This window comes from Cervus elaphus, chromosome 9 (assembly GCF_910594005.1).
Source record: "Cervus elaphus chromosome 9, mCerEla1.1, whole genome shotgun sequence".
In the NCBI taxonomy this organism is placed as follows: Eukaryota; Metazoa; Chordata; class Mammalia; order Artiodactyla; family Cervidae; genus Cervus; species Cervus elaphus.
In genome coordinates, this window is record NC_057823.1 from 90,014,631 (window position 1) to 90,036,893 (window position 22,263).

At 36.0% G+C, this 22,263-nt stretch overlaps 1 protein-coding gene across 1 annotated transcript in view; it reads left to right on the forward strand.

Moving 5' to 3' along the window:
- ADGRV1 (adhesion G protein-coupled receptor V1) overlaps positions 1-22,263 on the forward strand; it is a 540,993-nt gene that overhangs the window by 43,976 nt on the left and 474,754 nt on the right. The window contains exons 10-17 of the mRNA XM_043913586.1: positions 4,344-4,520; positions 6,626-6,849; positions 11,428-11,554; positions 12,618-12,803; positions 13,538-13,718; positions 14,615-14,778; positions 16,141-16,264; positions 17,376-17,642. Coding sequence (XP_043769521.1) covers positions 4,344-4,520; positions 6,626-6,849; positions 11,428-11,554; positions 12,618-12,803; positions 13,538-13,718; positions 14,615-14,778; positions 16,141-16,264; positions 17,376-17,642 — 1,450 coding nt within the window. The remainder of the gene's footprint in view (positions 1-4,343; positions 4,521-6,625; positions 6,850-11,427; positions 11,555-12,617; positions 12,804-13,537; positions 13,719-14,614; positions 14,779-16,140; positions 16,265-17,375; positions 17,643-22,263) is intronic.

Consider the following 22,263-nt stretch of genomic DNA (forward strand, 5'->3'; position numbering starts at 1 on the left):
ATAAAGACTGCCACAGACTGGGTTGTGGCTTAAACATCAGACATTTACTTTCCTCACTTCTGGAGGCTGGGAGGTGTGTGATCAGACTCGGGGAGAATCCCCTTCCTGCTGTGCAGAAATGATGTCTTTTTGCTGAGTGCTCACGTGATGGAGAGAGAGAGGATCCAAATTCTTTGGTGTTTCTCTTTAAAAGGGCACTAACCTCATCATGAGGGTTCTACTCTTACAACCTGGTTGCCTTCCAAAGGTCCCATCTCCAAATACCATCTTATTGGGCATAAGGGTTTCAACATATCAATTCTAGGGGTGGGGATACAAGCATTCAATTCATAGCATGTCACTTCTCCCTTTGTCCCCGGTCTTGGCTAGGTCAAAACTCATATGAGAAAGAAATTACTAAAACAAGTGAAATGAAGGAAAGATTTTACACAGTTGATTTTGCTTTCATGGAGGCCTGGAATTCCTGTAGTAGTTGCAGTGACGTGACCTGAGGATTGATGGATTGATTGATGTGACCAGAGATTGAGCATTGATGATGCAGAGTATTGATTTGGCATTGTAGAGAACTTTTCTGTTTTCCATTTCTGATTTGTTTTCTTACACTGCCTCAAAACCAGATTTTACTGTGGCTAGGAAGGATTGAGGGCAGGAGAAGAAGAGGGTGACAGAGGATGAGATGGTTGGATGGCATTACCAACTCAATGGACATGAGTTTGAGCAAACTCCGGGAGATAGTGGAGGACAGGAAGCCTGGCTTGTTGCAGTCCATGAGGTCGCAAAGAGTTGGACGCGACTAAGCGCCTGAAGAACAAGAGACACCCTATATTTATGCCAGTGTTAGTAACCTTTATATTGAACTTTTAGCCTCTGAAAACATTCAAAATCTCTATCCACGTGGCTGCAGAGAATCCCTGTGCAAACAAAACTCTATTAAAAATCTTCAACTGGTCAAAATTACTCTAGTGATTTTATTTCAGCCTTCTATATGAACATGGCCAGTGAAAAAGCTGACTTAAAAAACGAAGATCATCGCATCTGGGCCGATCACTTCATGGCAAATAGATGGGGAAACAGTGCAAACAGTGACAGACTTTATTTTCTTGGCCTCCAAAATCACTGCAGATGGTGGCTGCAGCCATGAAGTTAAAAGATGCTTGCTTCTTGGAAGAAAAGCTATGACAGACCTAGACAGCGTATTACGAAGCAGAGACGTTACTTTGTTGACAAAGGTCAAAGCTATTATTTTTCCAGTAGTCATGTATGGATGTGAGAGTTGGACCATAAAGAAGGCTGAGTGCCGAAGAATTGATGCTTGTGAACTATGATGTTGGAGAAGACTCTTGAGAGTCCTTTGGACTGCAAGGAGATCAAACCCGTCAATCCTCAAGGAAATCAGCCCTGAATATTCGTTGGGAGGACTGATGCTGAAGCTGAAACTCTGGTACTTTGGCCTCCTCATTAGAAAAGACCTGGATGCTGGGAAAGATTGAAGGCAGTAGAAGGGGATGACAGAGGATGAGATGGTTGGATGGCATCACTGACTCCATGGACCTGAGTTTGAGCAAGCTCTGGGAGATAGTGAAGGACAGGGAGGCCTGAAGTGCTGCAGTCCATGGGGTCGCAAAGAGTCGGACACGACTGAGCGACTGAAGAACAAATATGAACATGACAGTTTATTTTTGATAACACTTGAAAAGTAAGGAGAAACTTGAAGACTATCTGAATTTTGGTGATTGTGGGTTAGAAACTTTTTGTACTAATTCCAGACTCAATTTTTATCTCTCTCTGTATTCAGTTGAATAAGAAAGGTCTTATAGTGCAGACGGTCCTTTTAACGCTTTAGGAAGAAAAGGCATTATTAGTCACTGACACAGTTCCTTAAGGTTCAGAACAGCTGTCAGCTCTGGAGGTCTGGTTGGAATTAAAAGGTTGTGTAGTTTGTATAGTACATAATGGATGAGCAACTTTAGAATAGGAGGCATCAGACTCTGCATGGAAATCTGAATGAAACTGAAGAAAGGAGAATCAGAGACGTGAGCTTCTTATTCTTTAGTGACCCTCTCAGCTAAATACATTAGTCTGGGATACAGCTTTTGGCAGGCATGGGGTTAGTAATGTGCTGTCCCCCTTGCAAACTGTCTGAAAGCAAAGAACGACTCTTTATGAATGGAGTAGTTTGATTTAGCAGATGCTTAAGGAACCCAGACAAAAAAGGCTTGGAGACTAGGGAGTAAGCCATGGAAAATTAGCATTTTCCTTTTGATCAGTTCATTTCATGGCCTTCTATATCTTCTTTCTTCTTAGTTTTCAAAAATACTACGTTTAGAATTAGTTCTGTAACTGTTTTGATAAATTTAGGAAGAATATGAATTTTGTCCTTTTTGAGAAGTTTCGAAGTAAAATATGTTGGGTTTTTTCCCCCTTGATGTTTTCAACAGTGTTATCAGTTTGACTCTCTGTGAATATATAGGGATGAGAGTGTACATTCACAAACACATTCTGACTCACACAGGACCAGTGTATTTTCAAGTCTTTGCCTCTAACCAGTGTATACTATATGCCATTCAAATATATATTTTTATTTTTAAATTTTTGTGCTACCTTTAAAGATAAATACACACATATATATGTATGTATATTATTTTTCTCTAGAAGAATGACAGTTATGTCATTTTAACTATTTTCACATTTCATTTATTTTATTAAGCAAATGCAGTATCCTGAAGGACTGCATGTTTTACATGATTCAGTCTACATACCAATGTTTGGCAAAATTAGTCTGATTTCTTTTTTTTTTTTTTTTATTCAAGTGAAGTGAATATTTACCAGTTACGGAACTTTTGATATTCTTCTCCTATATATGATTTTCAAAGCAAACTGTGTTACATTTAAAAAGCATTTAATTTTGCCCTTAAAATGTACACTGTTGAACACATGTACACCCGTGGCGGATTCATGTCAATGTATGGCAAAACCAATATAATATTATAAAGTAAAAAAAAAAAGTGCACTGTTTATCAGAAAAAGTGAGCGTATGTGCAGTATCAGTATAGTCCTTGTCCACCTGTGAAAAACCAACTTCAATCACCAGTGTCTACTGCTGGTTACTTAGCAGCATTGTATCCACATTACAAAGCTTAACAGAGGGCTCTGAAGAGGGAGAGATCCATTCTGTTCCATTAAGTTACAGTTGCTTTTTTAACTTGAATTATCTATGCTTTTTGCAATCCTATATTGACTGTCTATCCCTATAGTCATGTGAACACTATGAGGATTGATAAGTTGGGTTTTTGAAAGTTGAAGATTTTGATAGATCAGGATTCTGAGCAAGTTCCTTTTGTGTTGTAGGGGTAAATCAACACATTGATTGTGTAGCTGCTGTACATACAGGTCTATGCTATGTTTCAGGAAAATACTGAGAAGGACACAGATCCACGAGAGTTCTGTAGTCCTGTTGGGAAGTAAGAGGCTGGAACATGGAAAATGATGATAAGCAAGCAATATGCGAAATTTAAAGTGAATTTCTAAGTTTAGTGAGGGTAGTAGTAGAAGTTGAGGAAGAGAGAGAAGAAAGAGGGCTGGAGAATCCAAGGAAATTTTCCTAGGGGAGAGGGATATTTGACTAGTTTTTAAAAGCAAGTCCATTTTGATTTTTGAAATGATGGATAGAGGCCCTTCCACATGAGGAAAAACTTCGAAAGTAACAGTGAAGGTCATGTTCATTAATCACAGGGACACATGATGCATTTCTTTAAACATAAAGACATATTAAGTCACATTGGGAGTTGTGAATGGTCTTCTGATAGTGAACCTTCTCTGGCAGAGAGGAGTGAATGATTTGATTGGAGATGTGGTTCAGTGGAAGGGAGGAGGGAGGTGTGGGCAAGTCTCTGATATTTGGCTTTAAATCAAGGTAGGTGGGTACAGGCAATGAGGAAAAGTAGATGGCGGTACTGGGGAAAATTGTGTAACATGGAGCAGAGATGGTGATTGCTTTGTGCACATTCTATCTGTAAGGTGTCTCTGCGACATTTATGTCATATTCAGTGGCAGTTATAAAGATTTGGAATTTTGAAGGAGAGATCCAGAGATTTTTAGGGAGCAAGTGTGAAATTGTAAGATGAAGGTCTCAGGAAGAACCCTGAGAATAATTATAATTGAGAAGCAGAAAGAGGTTAAGAGGCCAGTCCAGGAGGTTGAATCAGGATGATGAATGAAGGAGATGGAAGTTGCCAGGTTATTGGTGGCCTTTACCTGTGCTTGTCTTTTCATTCAATTAAGACTTTAAAATTTTTCTTAAAAATTTCTTTTCACTTTTTATGGTGTTTTTCTGTTTATTACAGTTGGAAGCTGTGGAGTTGGTGAATATAGTTCCCCCGATTCCACCTATAAGTCCTAGATTTGGGGAAATCCAAAATATTTCTTTGGTGGTTACTCCAGACATTGCAAATGGAGAAATTGGCTTTGTTAGCAATCTTCCAATCATTTTGCGTGAGCCAGAAGATTTTGCTGCTGAAGTGGTAAGTAGACTTTTTCTTATTGATGGGGCATATTGAGTTTGAGATAGAGATACTTTTTTTTGAGGGGGAGTCAGGTTAATACAGAGTTAACAGATCTTGAAAAATTTCACCGTTATAGCAAGCCTTCAGTTTGTAATTTGACATAAAGAAATTGATGAATGTGTGATTTTTTCATCTTTTTCCATATTCGAAAGAATAAAATTAGAATTAATTGATTACACACATATAAGAAGAAGGATAGTATGAGGAGGCTTGTGACATTTGATAAAGCAATAGCCCAACACAATTTTTTAAAAAAAAATTAGTCAAGTCATATGTACCCCAAGAACCCTTGACTTTTTCCATTTCCAAGCATTCCTCATGCTTGCCTTGGGCAGGATTGGGGTGGCATCCTATGTTTGGTGGTGGAGGTGGTGGTGATAAAGTAGGGGATACCAAATCTTAGGAATTACACATCAATATATAATTTACATATATTCTGGATACACACACACATGGAACCATGTTCACATATATGGCGCCTCTCTCTGCCCGCCACCTGGTTGAATTTTCCTGCCATCTATCTAGAGAGCACTCTGACCTTTGACCATGCCATTCCCTGAGCCACAGTCTGTCCCTAAAACCCTCTTAGGTTCTCTCACACTTAGATTTGATTTAAACTGGTTTGTGGTTCAGGTTAGGAATGTTGGAGAGTTGTTTTTGTTACCAAAGCCTCATGTCAAAATATGGTGACCACAACTTCTTTTGTTTGTATATTTGATTCTGTGAATTGGCAGAGAAGCTCAATTTTTCAAGGTGATTTTGAGTTTTGTATATTTCTCATAATACACTATTTTCTTGTAAAACCTCAAAAGCATTCAGTTTGTTCTGAAAGAATGGTTTGTTCTTGCTCATCTATTTTACAGAGCTGTACATGTACGATTCCATATTTTTCCTGGAGGGGAATGAGCTTCTAGGGAAAGTTTTGGGCTCCATGAACCCCTCTTCTTCCCCTCCTGGGAAACAGCAGAAGTGAGAATTTCCCTTTGTTCTCTTTGTCTGATTTACAGCCTGGCCACGCCCACTCCCTTGGGGTAAATCAAGGGCCTAGCCCTTTCTTGCTGCTTCTTTTTTTAAATCTTTTCTGAGAATCTTACTTTCTTGCTGGTCTTCAGCCTTGACCGTAGCCAAATTAGGAGAATGGTTAGTGAGGAAAATACCTTCCATGTTTTTCCAGATGGCCTATGTTAAAGGGCAAAGTGCAGAGGATACCTTTTTTAGGCACTTAAAAAGAATTGCATAGCTACTGTTAAATATTTTTTTATATTCTTTGCTTGAAAAAAACTTCATTATGATCTTCAGTGATCCTTTTCTTAGACATTTTGAAAGTGTGCTGGACTCAAATGACACTACCAAATACAATTTGTTTCAGAATTATTATTATAGTTTGCATTTATTTAGTTCATGCTATGGAGAGACACTTGACTCTTCACCAGGAACTTGCAAAATAGGGAACCTCTAGCTTCATTTCACATGTGGAAATTGAGGTCAGAAAGGTTAAGTAACTTGCCCATGGAAACTCAGAGCCATGATTTGAGTATCAGCATTTGTTTGGTTAGAAGCATTTCTTATTCTTATTTGTATTATTATTTTCTTATTTTGCCCTTTATCACTTTAGGATGCATTAAAGATAACTGTGTGCTTCCCAGATTTATTCGCAAAAGCTTATTTTTCAGTTTATATGGTGATATTAATTCTCTTTGCAGAGACCCTCTGATGGAGATTTACTCTTTAGCTAAATTGTTCTATGTTTTTCACAGTTCTTTGGCTCTTAAAATGAAGTCTTTTTGTTAAGACAAATCTCAGGATAGGAATATTGTTAGGTGGAGGAAATTTAGTAGATAAAGTTGATTAGCAAAAACTAATATAAAGTAGTTCAGTCTTATAATTGTCATGCTTAGAAAGAAGCTTGTTCAGTTGTGCTTGTAATAGCATTTTAATTGTTCACTTCTTTATGCAGAGTGCCTAAACATTCATTTAACATGTGTCTGTACTAACTGAAAAGCTTAGGTAGTTTGTAAGCATGTATTTCAGAAGAACTTGTTCTGTTTTCTTCTCTTTATAAGGTATGCATTCCCTTACATCGGGATGGAACTGATGGCCAGGCTACTGTCTACTGGAGTTTGAAGCCCTCTGGCTTTAATTCAAAAGCAGTGACCCTGGGCGATATCGGACCCTTTAATGGCTCTGTCGTGTTTTTATCTGGGCAGAGTGACACAACAATCAACATTACTGTCAAAGCTGATGACATTCCGGAAATGAATGAGACAGTAACACTTTCTCTAGACAGGTAATAACGTAATTAGGTAGTGTTTAGTGACATTTGTATGTCCATGTTCTCTGAAATAATTTTATTTCTTTTCTCCATGTAAAGTATGGAGAATAATTCTTTTTCCATGTAAAGTAAAAAGAAAATACTTAAGTAGATAATGCTCTGCTGACCTGACTTTACTGCTGTTTTATGATGGATTTTGGTTAGATCGTAAATATGATGTAGTGAACTCTTACCCTGCTATTTTTGTGAAGAAACATTACATCAAGAATTTAAGGTATTAGATACATCTTAAGCATAGCTAATATGTTGCTATATTCAAAAAATAGGCAGCAATAAATGCAAAATGTTAGGTTAGGCAAATAGCTCTGCTGGCTTCATTTTCATCAAGTAAGAGGATTAGAACTTTTTAGAGTGAGTAAAAAGAAAGCGTTAATGTTAATTTAATGAAATTCTCTTTTTTACATGGGATTTAAATATTAAATAATACTTCCAAAGAAGAAAAAGAAATACACATTTAACGGGTATTTTAAGTAATAGTAAGGATTTACTTAACATTTCTCAAGTAAGTGATTTAGATCAAGAAAATACCAGGATCTCTCAAAGAGAATTTTTCAGTAATTCATGAAATTTCAAAAATAAAAAAAATATTTTGCTTAATTGGTTTTAATTGAGTTAAAATTAAAACCAGCTTATCTACCATACGTCTCTAAATTAAAGTTGATACATATTGAGAAGGCTAATGTGTGATTTGAGGACTTTGCAAAATTTTCATTTTAGAAACAATAAAATTCATAGATGAATTCAGTGGTTCAATAGGTGTTATTTTGTACTGTTTTAATCAGGACTGAAAAAGTAATAATCATTTTATGTAACCCCTGATAGTATCCAAATTTTGCTCTCAGACTCTTATAGGTTTTTCTGTGTTGCTGTATTGTAGAAATACAAGCACATTTAATAAACCTTATGAGTAGTTTTTATTTTTATGTGAAAGAAAAAAATTCAGAATATAGGGAACTAATCTGTTGAATGTCTGCTGTTCATTTTGTTTGCTTTCGTAACCACATTGTGTTTCTTTTTTAAATTAAAAATTAAAACAACAGCAAAATCGGCAAAGAAACCCAAAAAAGCAAAAACCAAATACTGCACGTGCACATACATAGACACACACACACATTAAATCTTTTGGAAGATATTTCATATGATAAGAAATTAGTGAAATGTAAACTGAAAATTATTATTTTTTCACTTATGACTTTTTTTTTTTTTTTATTAGTTGGAGGCCAATCACTTCCTTTTTTTGTTTAAGTTAGATTTGAGTGCTTATTAAATCAATGGACTGTCTTAAAAAGAAACTAAAGGAATATAGTTTATAACTGAACAGCAGTTATAAACCAAAGAGGCAGTAATCTATAGAGACTTTATTAATTTAGTTGAGAGTTTCAACTCTGAACTAAATGTATAGCAAGTTCATAAGTGACTATTCTTCATATTCTTTCAAAACAGTCATTTTTAACCATATATAAATCTTTGAAATTAACTAAATATAATTTTGAAGTATTTTTTCTCTCTCTCTTTCCTGTGGGTTAAAGTAGTACGCAAGAAAGTATAAACCACAGGGACAAGAATTTCAGAAGTTATTGATTCCTCTCTTTTCAAGTGGAAGAAATTAGTTCAAATTGATACTAAATTTTTTTAGATCAATTAGAAACTAGCACATATTTGTATTATCTATATGTGCATGAACAATTACAATTCAGAACTCTACTAAGACATATTGAAATAAATGTGACAATCAAATCCACAATTTAAAGTAAGGTATTTTGTCAAAACCTCCCTCTCAATTTTGCAAATTTTTAACTAAACTAAAAGAATGAATGAATGCTAGTGTGATTATAGTAAGTTACAGTAAAATATTGCAGGAAAGTACTTTATTCTGATATCATTTGTGATTTTCTTTTAATGTAAAATTCAGATGAAAATTTTGTATATTTCTGTTAAATAGAGATAAAAGTTGCCCTAGTACTGAATGATTTATGATGCTTTTAATACCATACTAATTAAAAATATTTTTAAGTTCTCTCCAGATCAGAAACAACTTTATTATGCCAGTTAATTTCAGGAAAATTTGCAACATATGTAGAATATATAACTCCTTATTTATGGTATTATTTATTTGACTTGAAAAGTGAAACACTAGGGTGTATACATTCTGACATGTTTCTCAAGGCTGTTTAAAAATGCAGCACATTGGAAATCTGGAAAAGTGTTTATATTTCCTGATAGAAAGTTATATTTAAGTAGTATTTGTCATAATTAGAAGATGCAGTGATATCTTTTGCTTTCTTAAGTATATTCCTATGCAAATGATGAAAGGTATATATTTCTCTGCTGATAAGAGTTTTTATTCTTTCCAAGAATAACTGGCTTCAGATCTGAGGATGTGGGTTTTTTATTATTTTTTTTTTGAAACCTAATTAAAAGTACTAAGTAATTATAAGCCGGGCTGAATGAAATTTGCTCAGCTGCTGGGGTTTTGTGAGCACGCACAGTGCTTGGCAGGCTCTAGCGCCTTGGAGTGGGCCTGGAAAGGAATGTCTTCAATGGGTCTTGACATGCTGGCTGGCCGTGGGGTCATCTTCCCTAAGTGGGAACTGCCCAACCTCTTGCTAGCATTTGTGAATAGCAAAGAACCCAGTGTGTGGAGTTCCCTTCAAGTGAATATGACCAGCTCGTGTGAGGAGGTGGGGGCAGGGGCAGAAAAGAAAGGCTTTCTTTAGCTTTATTTTTCACCCTGCCATTCCCATTTCTAGCAGCATTAGTGAAGTTTTGGCAAATACTGCCTCCATCTCCCTTCCCCCTCTCCCCCACCCCACACATACTTTCTTCTGTGTTGACAGGGTAGAAACCGAAAGGTTTGTCGTGTATTTTGGGTAAGTGTACTGAAGAATGTCTGGTTTTGGGTGCTTCAGCATTTTGCTCTTGCATGCCAGTGTTTTGGACAAGGCTTCGGTTCTGCCTGACTGCCAGCCCTGGGAAAGCTGGCTTGCCCACCTGCCTGTGCATGCGTTGTGTGTCCGTTTATCTTCTAATGATAAGCTTATTTGAAGGGTTTTTTTTTTTTTTTTTGGTATTAAGCGTTTTAAATTATGAATACTATTAAGATAGCTGATAAAAATTTTGAGAATTTATGTAATTACATATTTTGAAGAACTTAAAAATTTTAGCTCTCCCGATAGTGTATGTATAACCAAGAAAACAATTAGTGTCCTTTGTTGGTGCAGTTCTTACTTAATCTTTCATGAATCTTGTGGTTGTTGGATTTTTATATTCACATTCCGATCCTGTTTTTGTCTCAGCTTATATGGACATCAGTTCAGTTCAGTCGCTCAGTCGTGTCCGACTGTTTGCGACCCCATGAATCACAGCACATCAGGCCTCCCTGTCCATCACCAACTCCCAGAGTTTACTCAAACTCATGTCCATCGAGTCGGTGATGCCATCCAGCCATCCATCTCATCCTCTTATTATTTTGATTATATCTTTTGTGACCACTAGTATGCTAGGTATTGGTTGGCATATTTCCAAAAACTGGGGAAGGATGTTAATTCGTATTCTCTGTTACACAGGAAGTGTGCTGTTCTTTCTACGTATTAATTGTGGCTGCATTGTAATTTTGAGGTTTGATCAGGGTACTTTTTGATTCGATAGAACGTGACATTTGGAAAGGTTTAGAAGAGCTTGTGGGATTGAGAATTCTCAAAGAGTATGCTGGCTTTTAAATCCTCAGAGCCTTACAGTTCTAGTCCCTTTGATCATTTTAATTACAGGCTGAACATAAAAACCAGAAATAAAAAAAGCATCTTGTTTTAATATGTTCTTTTGAGATTTGTATAGGAATTGCTATAGCATATCATATATTTCAGATCCATTCCATTCCATTCTTTAATGATGTCCTACTTTTTATTTTATTATAAAAGAAATATTTTTATTATTTATAATATTTCTTTTATAATAAAAAAACATAAGGTTAAAGTCAGGGTGAACAGAATCATACTGAAGGTCATGAAATGTTTCTAAAATCTAATCACAACTTTATTTTTGGTCAATGTGTCCTGCTTTAGTCCAAGCAGGTATCCAACTTGTATTCAATTAGTATAATCTTATGTAATGAATTTTTAAAAAACAAATTCAAGTGTATGTAAAATTTAAGCAATTTTATTTAAATTACTTTAAAACTATGTATTATAAGTTAAATTTCTCTAAAACTGCAAACAAGTCTATAAATTTGATACTAATAAAATATGTTTAAACTTTCAATTACTGTATTTTTAGCATACATATGCAGTGTTTGTTTTCAATCAAATATAAAAGATATAATGAATTCAGAAAGAGAAGTTCTCCCATAAGTGTTATCAGTGAAACTGTTTTGATCTTATGTGATTTTAATATAGTTAAATTCAGTTTAAGTTTTAACTTCTAATAACCTTCATATTCATTATATGAAAGTGTTATAAATATTGTAAGTGTTATAAATATTCAAACAGAAGTAAGTCTATAGGTAGTAGATACCTTTTCCGCCACTGTTTTCTCCAGGGTCAATGTGGAAAACCAAGTGCTGAAATCTGGATATACGAGCCGTGACCTAATTATTTTGGAAAATGATGATCCTGGGGGAGTTTTTGAATTTTCTCCTGCTTCCAGAGGACCCTATATTATAAAAGTAAGTATGAAAGAAACTTTAATCTCTTCTGTACTCACAACCTCAGAAGAGCAATTTCAAAGGATTTGAACTTTTGTGGACTTTTTTCCCTATCCTTTATATGGTACTTTACTGGCAAGAACATAGTCATTATCATTATTATTGGTATAATCATATAGATAGCATATAATTAGGATCTGTTATGTTCTAGTCTCTGTTCTAAGCAGTCTGTGCTATATTTAAGTGTGAAAGAGACACATTGGCACTTCTAGCTGAGCCTTACACAAATTGCTTAAAGTTGTGATGCAGACCTGTTCAGTCTGAATTCAGAGTGTGGGATTATTTTTTTTAATACAGTTTTGAAAAAGTACTTTCCATTTTCAGTTATTGCAAAATATTGGCTATATTCCCCATGCTGTACAGTTTGTCCTTGAGCCTCTCTTATACCCAGAAGTTTGTACCTCCTATCCCCGACCCCTCTCTTGCCCTCGCTCCACTGGTAACTGCTAGTTCTCTGTATATGAGCCTGCTTCTTTTTTGTTATATTCACTAGTTTGTTGTATTTTTAGATCCCACATTTAAGTGATATCATACATTATTTGTCTTTTTCTGTCTGACTTATTTCACTTAGCATAATGCCCTCTAAGCCCATTCACGTTTGTGTGTTAGTTGCTCAGTTGTGTCCCACTCTTTGTGACCCCATGGACTGTAGTCCACCAGACTCCTCTGTCCATGGGATTCTCCAGGCAAGAATACTGGAGTGGGTTGCCATTCCCTTCTCCAGGGGATCTTCCCAACCCAGGGATTGAACCCGGGTCTCCTGCATTGCAGGCAGATTCTTTACCATCTGAGCCACCAGGGAAGCCATTTGGCAAATGGCAAAGTAGTGATGACTGATGTAGTATTCCATTCACCCACATATATATGTGTGTGTGTGTGTGTGTGTATACACACATCACATCTTTACCATTCATCTGTTGATGGACACTTTTGTTGCTTTTGTATCTTAGCAATTATAAATAATGCTTCCATGAACATTGGGGTGCATTTATCTTTTTGAATTTCGTGATTTTTTTTTTTTAAGGAAGGAGAATCTGTAGAGCTCCACATCATCCGATATAGGGGAGCACTTGTTAAGCAGTTTCTTCACTATCGAATAGAACCAAGGGATAGCAATGAATTCTATGGCAACACAGGAGTACTGGAATTTAAACCTGGGGAAAGCGAGATCGTAATCACCTTGCTGACAAGATTGGATGGGATACCAGAGGTATGGGATTTTATTTTTCTCTTGTGCCTTTGTGGAAAGTTGGTCGTATGTAGTATGTTATAAATATAAATAGTTTGAATGTTGGCAAGGAAATACAGGAAAGGAGGCAGGCAAGAAAAGATAAAGAGAAGTACTTATGTTTGGAAACTAAAAAACAAGCTTCAAAAGCAAAGTAAAACTCATACCAATTTGAATTGTCCATTCTTACATAAAATGGTAGCAGACGATCTGAAACTTACTAGTTTTCGTCTCCTTTTAGCTGTATATATGTTAAACATTGTTTTATATAATCTGTATTGACTGAACTTTCAGGATGTTGTTTCAAACTGAAGAAATTTTTTTGTAAAATTACCCTTTTAAAGAAAATAAATTTACATTTTAAATATATTAAGAGAACCAGATATTGTTCCATTATGTATATACATTATTCCATATATAGCTTTTAAATTAATTTTATTAGTTTGGATGACTGGAACATCAGTGATAAGATCCAGTCTCCTCACTATTTTAATATAACAACATGGTTTGTCTTTTCCATTTTTGAATAATGTATTTTTATACCTATCTCTCTTAATTGATAGAAGAATGTTCAAAATTAAAAAAAATCAGCTTTTTTTTTTTCAGTGAGTGCATTGTTGTGAAAAATTGATGGTATTAATATTCTTGAATATATGTTTTTATTTGCTCTGAAAATTTCAACTTTTTATTTCTCCTAATTGACATGCTCACTTTAGTTGGATGAACATTATTGGGTGGTCCTCACCAGCCATGGTGAACGGGAAAGCAAGTTGGGAAGTGCTACAGTTGTCAACATAACGATTCTAAAAAATGATGATCCTCATGGGATTATAGAATTTTTTTCTGATGATCTAATTGTTACGATAAATGAAAGTAAAGGAGACGATACCTACAGTGGTAATGTATTCTACTTCTTATATTCCATTACTGTTTACTGAAGAAAACATTTGGCATTTTAAAATTTATTTCTTTAGTAGGTAGTTATTTTTAGTTGTCCAGCTGCTTAGAAATTACACATGGTGTAGAAATTAGTGTTTTAAAAATCATATTTAAGATTGTAATTTTTATTTCTTATGTAGTATTATGATGATGGTGGCTCAGATGGTAAAGAATCTGCCTGCAGTGCAGGAGACCTGGATTCAGTCCCTGGGTTGGGAAGATCCATTGGAGAAGGGAATGGCTACCCACTCCATTATTCTTGCCTGGAGAATTCCATGGACAGAGGAGCCTGATGGGCTACATTCCATGGGGTCGTGAAGAGTCAGATATGATTGAGTGGCTAACACATACATTACAGTTATATTTTGATTTCCATTAACCATATGCAGTAGAACTCGAACATTCAAAAGAATGAGTTGAGTCAAATAGAAAAAGCTCTGAAACTGAGAGTTACATCTGGGGAACTCTTTCAGTGACACGAAATGAAACATAGTTTATCTTTAGAGCCATGTCTGTCTGGATAAGAAAATCACTTTTGAGTGTGCAGCTTTCTCTGACTGTCTTTAGCAAATACCCTTGTGATAGATGTACCTAGGCACCATTATGTTCCCTGTGCTGAGTGAGTTTTAAGAGCTCAGACTGTGGTAGCAAAGATTGAGTCCATTTATTTTATCAATTGTATGGCTAGAGAGGAATGACTGGGTTAATTTATATGTAACTTGAGGCTGGGCTAAGCAAATAATTGATTTTTCTTAAAAAGGGGACTTATTTTTACTTTGAGCAATTTCTTTACTCATCATTTTAAAATGGTTTAATATATGATCATATATGTTATACCCATTTGTATTTCACAGCTGTTTATGGTGTAATAAGAAATCGAGGCAACTTTGGTGATGTTAATGTATCATGGGTTGTTAGTCCAGATTTTACACAAGATGTGTTTCCTGTCCGAGCGACTATTTTCTTTGGAGACCAGGAATTTTTAAAAAATATCACCATTTACTCCCTTCCAGATGAGGTAAATGTTGCATATTTAACTCTTTTTGTTGTTTAATAGTTATTTTTTTATTGAATATTAAACATCTGGTCATTTACTTTGCCATGAGAGTATGTGATAAAGAACTCAGATATAATGTCTTGACTGAAAACCAAAGTGATTCCCAGGTGACTCAGTGGTAAAGAATCTGCCTACCAATGCAGGAGATGCCAGAGATGACAGTTTGATCCCTGGATCGGGAAGATCCCCTGGAGTAGGAAATGACAACCCACTCCTGTGTTCTTGGCAAAATCCCATGGACAGAGGAGGCTGGTGGGCGATAGTTTGTGAGGTCAGAAAGAGTCAGACATGACTGAGTGAGCACACACACACACACACACACACACACACACACACACACACACACACACACACAAGCCAAAGTAGAAATGTTATTTTTGGTTTCCCTACAGGCATTTTTGACTTTTAGAACTTACTGGTAGTCGCTGGTGACACTGCCTAGGTGTCAAATATCAGAGATTCACGCTTGTGAGAGAGGTTGTCAAGCGCTTGGTTTGGACTTAAGGCCCATTCAGAATGAGAGCGCTATCTATGAGTACCCTAGGGTGCATGTGCAGATTCAGGACATTGGTCCAGGTGGATGGTGGACTCAGCGTAATGCAGAGAAAAAACTTAGTAACAATGGAATGGACCTTTCTGAGGGGAACTGCACTTCAAATAGGTATGGAAGCCTGTCCCCTTTCCCTCATACTCCTGCCTCCAGAGACAAAATTCCAACTCTCTTCCGTTCTAGGATGCGGAGACCTGGATGAGGAGAAAGTGAAGCAGAGTCCACATGGGGAGGCATATAGGCTCAGAGATATGGGGAGTCTCACCTTGTTAGGACAGTGGAATGAGGTCTTTGTGATGCACTTCCGTGGAACTTAAATAAAGTTTATAAAGGGCCTTTGAAAGCTAACTGACCCTTTGTTACTATTATGATTTCTGTTCTAAATGTTCTAAATTTCTGTTCTAAACTATTGTTTTTCTGCTCCACTGTTTCTCCTTAAAAACAACATAATAGCCCATTTTCTTACAGAAAAAAACTTAAGCGATGTAGTATTTCTCTTTTTAACTTGGCGTAAAGCAAAAATACCTCTATTTCCATTACATTTTATAGTGAGTCAAAATAAAGTGCCTGTTTGGATGAATGCATGTTAAAGTTTTGAAGGGTTCTGATTCTTACTTGAATAATGTAGGGTGGTTCTGCTCAGAAGTGGAAATGAATGTTAATACTGTCATTAATAAAGATTTTTTTTAAAGATGAAACAATTTAGGAATATGTAGTGAAATTATTTGTACAGATCACCTGACTAAAAAGCATGTGTAACATTTTCCCAAAAGATTCCAGAGGAAATGGAGGAGTTTACCATTATCCTACTTAATGCCACTGGAGGAGCTAAAATAGGAAATAAAACTACTGCTACTCTGAGGATTAGAAGAAATGATGACCCCATTTATTTTGCAGGTGGTATTGCTTTCTTATTTGAGTGAGTTCACACCTTTCTTGAATAGTTTAAGGATGCTTTTTTCAATAATTGTTTTAAGTGAACATTTTCAATAAAGCGTGATTGATACATTTTTAAATAGGATTTCATAATTTGATGATTATTCAATCTCTGACATTTTAACAGATATTTTTAAGGATTCTGAAGGAAAAATTAAGTACTATTTTGTTAGCTTTGTTTTCTTCTTACTTTTAAATTTCAAATTATTTTCTTTCCTTTGTGCAAAAATGAACAGTCCTCCATGTAACCTCTTCCAGTACACAGGGAAGTATTGAAGACAGTTCAGGGTTTGCATATTGTACTTAATGAATGGTTACTTACTATAATTACTGTTAATTTCATGGACATATAAATTAACATGTAAATTAAGGTTTTCCCACTTTTCCCACTTGAATGCTTTCTTTACAACTGTCTTTGCCACTGGAGACATCTTTTAGTTTTATTTGGTGTCTAATTTATTGGTATCTTATTCTTCCTTAAATCATTTTTGCAGGCTGTTCAGTTTGCAACTGTAAAACTCTTAAACCTCTTGAATTCTATCAATTTATGGTTTTTTTTTAAAATTTTTATTTATTTATTTATTTTTTGGTCATACATTGATATGAATCAGCCATAGATTTACACATATTCCCCATCCCGATCCTCCCTCCCACCTCCCTCACCTTCAGTTAACATGTACTTAATGAATTAGTCCTTTGTTCAGTCTTCTATTAACCCTGTAGAAGATGTGGAAGGTATCTGGCCTATTTTTTAAAAAAAATTTATGGTCCAAATTTGGAAATGAAGTCTATGAAACAGTAAGCAGAGGATTGCAGATAGCATACAGTTTACTGACAAATTGGGAGTCGCAGACAATGGATTTTGTAGGAATCAAGGGAAGAGGAAGGCCACTTGACTCAAAGTAATCAGAGGAGACCTTATGCAGGCATTGGAATCATAGCTCTCTTTCAGCAAAGACTCAGTGGAGGGCGTTTCTCGTGGCGGGGCAGGGAGAAACATGTGCGATCTGATAATGTGTAGATGGAATCAGAAAAGCTCACATGTTCCTTCTTTTCTTTGTGAATATTTTAGAGCCTCATGTAGTGAGGGTTCGGGAAGGCGAGACTGCTGACTTTAAAGTTCTCAGAAATGGATCTGTTGATGTTCCCTGCACCGTCCAATATGCTACCATGGATGGGAAGGCTACCGCCAGAGACGGAGACTTTGTTCCTGTTGAAAAAGGAGAAATGCTTGTTTTTGCAGTTGGAAGTAGAGAGCAGAACATATCTGTATTCATTATGGAAGATGATATCCCAGAAACAGATGAGCCCTTTTATATAATCCTCTTTAACTCAACAGGTAAATAAATTATATTTATGGCAGATCTGTTGTTTCAGTTCTTTTACAAGATGACATTAAGTACTTAACTGTCACCTGTGAATGTTCACGGGAGCAAAATTGTTTCATTGGTTTCTTAAGGGAAGGGGTAAAAGAATACATGTGTTGAAACTTTGTGTACCCATATACCCTATGTCATTATTTTTAATCTTTTTTCACAAATAGCACACACAGGAAATTATGTTATTATATGAGGAATAGAAATCTTCTAGCTGAAACTACCCGAAGTCTTTTCTAGTCACTCAAGGGCTTAGGGAATTATTATTCTGTAGACTTTTCCCTCCTACCAGGGCAGTGGGCATAGTGGTTGGGAAGCTGTATTCTGCAGGTGACTGAGCCCAACTGACTGATAATTCTCTGTAGCTGTAGTCACGGTGTGTGACAGTTTGCAAGGGGGAAAATAGACTTTTCCTTCTCTATACTATAAATGAAGCATAATGTTTTACCCCTATCTTTAGTAAATTAGAGGGGTATAGCTTCTTTTGGTAATTGTTTTATTCTTTTAAGAGTACACAGAGCTATTTTTTCCTTTATCTTTTCTAGTAAGTTGAAGACATGTTACTCTATTACCCCTGATTATGCAAGTGTGTTTTTTCATATACACAAGACATTTTCCTACATTAACCATTAAAGTCAGGAGATTAATACAATTATTGCCTCAGACCCCATTCAGATTTCTCCAGTTTACCCATCAGTGTCCTTTCGAGCAAAATGATCCTTTCCCAGATCATGCATTGTGTTTAATTGCTGTGTATCTTTAATCTCTTCAGTCTGAAATACTCAGTCTTTCCTTGACTTACATGACCTTTATAGTATGGAAGATTACAGAGCAGTTATTTTGTCCAATGTCCTTCATTTTGGTTGGTTTGATGTTCCTCATTATTAGATTCAGGTTTTGCATCCTTGGCAGGAATTGCGTAGAAGAATTCTGTGTTCCCATCACATCCCTTCCATTGGCACAGATTTCTATTTTGTCCCTTTACTGCCAGGTCTATTTTGACCACAATTTAGGCAGTGATTGCCAGGCAACCACTGTACTTTTTGTTCCTTTGTTTTTAATACAAATTTTATGGGGGAAATACTTTAAAACTGCATCACTATCCTGTTACTCATCAAACTTTCCATTTGTTCATTGACATATTTATCAGTATGGGCTTATGATTTCTATGTAATGCAGTGGGTTATATTTCACTATCATTATTTACTTTAATGGTCAAATTGTCCTAAATTTGGCTAGGGGTGGTCTGTTAAAATGACTTTCTTGTCTTTTTGACATGTTCCTATTATTCTTTGAGCATTTTCTTACTTCCTGGCACAGCAAGCTATTCCACACTCATCTGATACTTTTCCTGTCAAAACCCTGGAATCAGTCATTTGTTTCAAGAAGCCCTGACTCCTTTTAGTGTAGAATGCTGTTTAGAAACCAGAACCTCAGTAATAGGTGTGCTAATTGTTTCTTAGGCTATTCTCCTCCTGGGCCCTCTTATAGTGATAGGGAATGCATGTATGTTTGTATGCATTTATGTACTGGGTTAGCCACCAAGTTTGTTTAGGTTTTTCTGTAGAGTTACAGAAAAACATGGATGAACTTTTTGACTGTCCCCATATATATTTCTTGTTGTTGTGTAGTCGCTAAGTTGTGTTCAACTCTTTGAAACCCCCATGGACTGTAGCCTGCCAGGCTCTTTTTTGTCCAAGAGATTTTCCAGGCAAGAATACTGGAGTGGGTTGCCATTTCCTTCTCTGGGGGATCTTCCTGACCCAGGGATCGAACCCATGTCTCCTGCCTTGGCAGGTGGATTCTTTACCTCTAAGCCACCGGGAAAGCCCCTCAATATATATATATACACACACACACCTTAACATCTGTAGTTCTGTACCCAGCTGTATATATATTGAAGGCCATTGTATCTAGCATCAGAGGGCTTGTTCTAGTTTTCTCTGTTTTCCTATTTATCCCTCTGTCCTCTGGTGATGAGAAATCCAGCTCCCTTTATCATTATTATTTTTTAAAATTAATTTATTTATTATAATTGGAGGCTAATTACTTTACAATATTCTGGTAGTTTTGCCATACACTGACATGAATCAGCCACGGGTGTACATGTGTCCCCCATCCTGAACCCCCCTCCCACCTGCCTCCTCATCTCATCCCTCTGGGTTGTCCCAGTGCACCAGCTTTGAGTGCCCTGTTTCATGCATCAAACTTGGACTGGTCATATTTCATATATGATAATATACATGTTTCAATGCTGTTCTCTCAAATCATCCCACCCTCACCTTCTCCCACAGAGTCCGAAAGTCTGTTCTTTATATCTGTGTCTTTTTTGCTGTCTTGCATATTTTGTTGTTGTTACCATCTTTCTGAATTCCATATATATATGCATTAATATACTGTATTGGTGTTTTTCTTTCTGACTTACTTCACTCTGTATGATAGATTCCAGTTTCACCCACTTCATTAGAACTGACTCAAATGCATTCTTTGTAATAGCTGAGTAATATTCCATTGTGCATATGTACCACAGCTTTCTTATCCATTCGTATGTTGATGGACATCTAGGTTGCTTCCATGTCCTGGTTATTATAAACAGTGCTGCGATGAACATTGGGGTACACGTGTCTCTTTCAATTCTGGTTTCTTCAGTGTGTATGCCCAGGAGTGGGATTGCTGGGTCATATGGCAGTTCTATTTCCAGTTTTTTAAGGAATCTCCACATTGTTCTCCATAGTGGCTCTACTAATTTGCATTCCCTCCAACAGTGCAAGAGGGTTCCCTTTTCTCCACACCTTCTCCAGCATTTATTGCTTGTAGACTTTTAGATAGCAGCCATTCTGACCAGCATGAGATGGTACCTCATTGTGGTTTTGATTTGCATTTCTCTGATAATGAGTGATGTTGAGCATCTTTTCATGTGTTTGTTAGCCATCTGTGTGTCTTTTTTGGAGAAATGTCTGTTTAGATCTTTGGCCCATTTTTTGATAAGGTCATTTACTTTTCTGGTATTGAGCTGCAGGAGTTGTTTGTATATTTTTGAGATTCATTCTTTGTCAGTTGCTTTGTTTGCTATTATTTTCTCCCATTCTGAAGGCTTTCTTTTCACCTTGCTTACAGTTTCCTTTGTTGTGCAAAAGTTTTTAAGTTTCATTAGGTCCCATTTGTTTATTTTTGCTTTTATTTCCAATATTCTGGAAGGTGGGTCATAGAGGATCCTGTTGTGATTTATGTCAGAGAGTGTTCTGCCTATGTTTTCCTCTAGGAGTTTTATAGGTTCTGGTCTTAAATTTATATTTTTAATCCATTTTGAGTTTATTTTTTTGTATGGTGTTAGAAAGTATTCTATTTTCATTTTTTTTTTTTTTCAGGTGGTTGATCAGTTTTCCCAGTACCACGTGTCAAAGAGATTGTCTTTTCTCCTTTGTATAATTTTGCCTCCTTTGTCAAAGATAAGGTGTCCATCAGTGCATGGATTTGTCTCTGGGCTTTCTGTTTTGTTCCATTGATCTATATTTCTGTCTTTGTGCCAGTACCATACTGTCTTGATGACTGTATCTTTGTAGTGTAGCCTGAAGTCAGGCAGATTGATTCCTCCAGTTCCATTCTTCTTTCTCAAGATTGTTTTGGCTATTTGAGGTTTTTTGTGTTTCCATACAAATTGTGAAATTATTTGTTCTAGTTCTGTGAAAAATACTGTTGGTAGCTTGATAGGGATTGCATTGAATCTATAGATTGCTTTGTATGGTATACTCATTTTCAGTATATTGATTCTTCCAATCCATGAACATGGTAGATTTCTCCATCTATTTGTGTCCTCTTTGATTTCTTTCATCAGTGTTTTAGTTTTCTACATATAGGTCTTTTGTTTCTTTAGGTAAATTTATTCCTAAGTATTTTATTCTTTTCATCACAATGGTGAATGGGATTGTTTTCTTAATTTCTCTTTCTGTTTTCTCATTGTTAGTGTATAGGAATGCAAGGGATTTCTGTGTGTTAATTTTATATCCTGCAACTTTACTATATTCATTGATTAGCTCTAGTAATTTTCTGGTAGTGTCTTTAGGGTTTTCTACATAGAGGATCATGTCATCTTTAAACAGTGAGAGTTTTACTTCTTCTTTTCCCATTTGGATTCCTTTTATTTCTTTTTCTGCTCTGATTGCTGAGGCTAAAACTTCCAAAACTATGTTGAATAGTAGTGGTGAGAGTGGGCATCCTTGTTTTGCTCCTGACTTTAGGGAAAATGCTTTCAATTTTTCGCCATTGAAGATAATGTTTGCTGTGGGTTTATCATATATTGCTTTTATTATGTTGAGGTATGTTCCTTCTGTGCCTGCTTTCTGGAGAGTTTTTATCATAAATGGGTGTTGAATTTTGTTGAAGTCTTTCTTTGCATGTATTGAGATAATCATATTGTTTTTAGCTTTCAATTTGTTAATGTGTATGACACTGATTGGTTTGTGGATATTGAAGAATCCTTGCGTCCCTGGGATAAAGCCCACTTGGTCATGATGTATGATCTTTTTAATATGTTGTTGGATTCTGTTTGCTAGAATTTTGTTGAGGATTTTTGCATCTATGTTC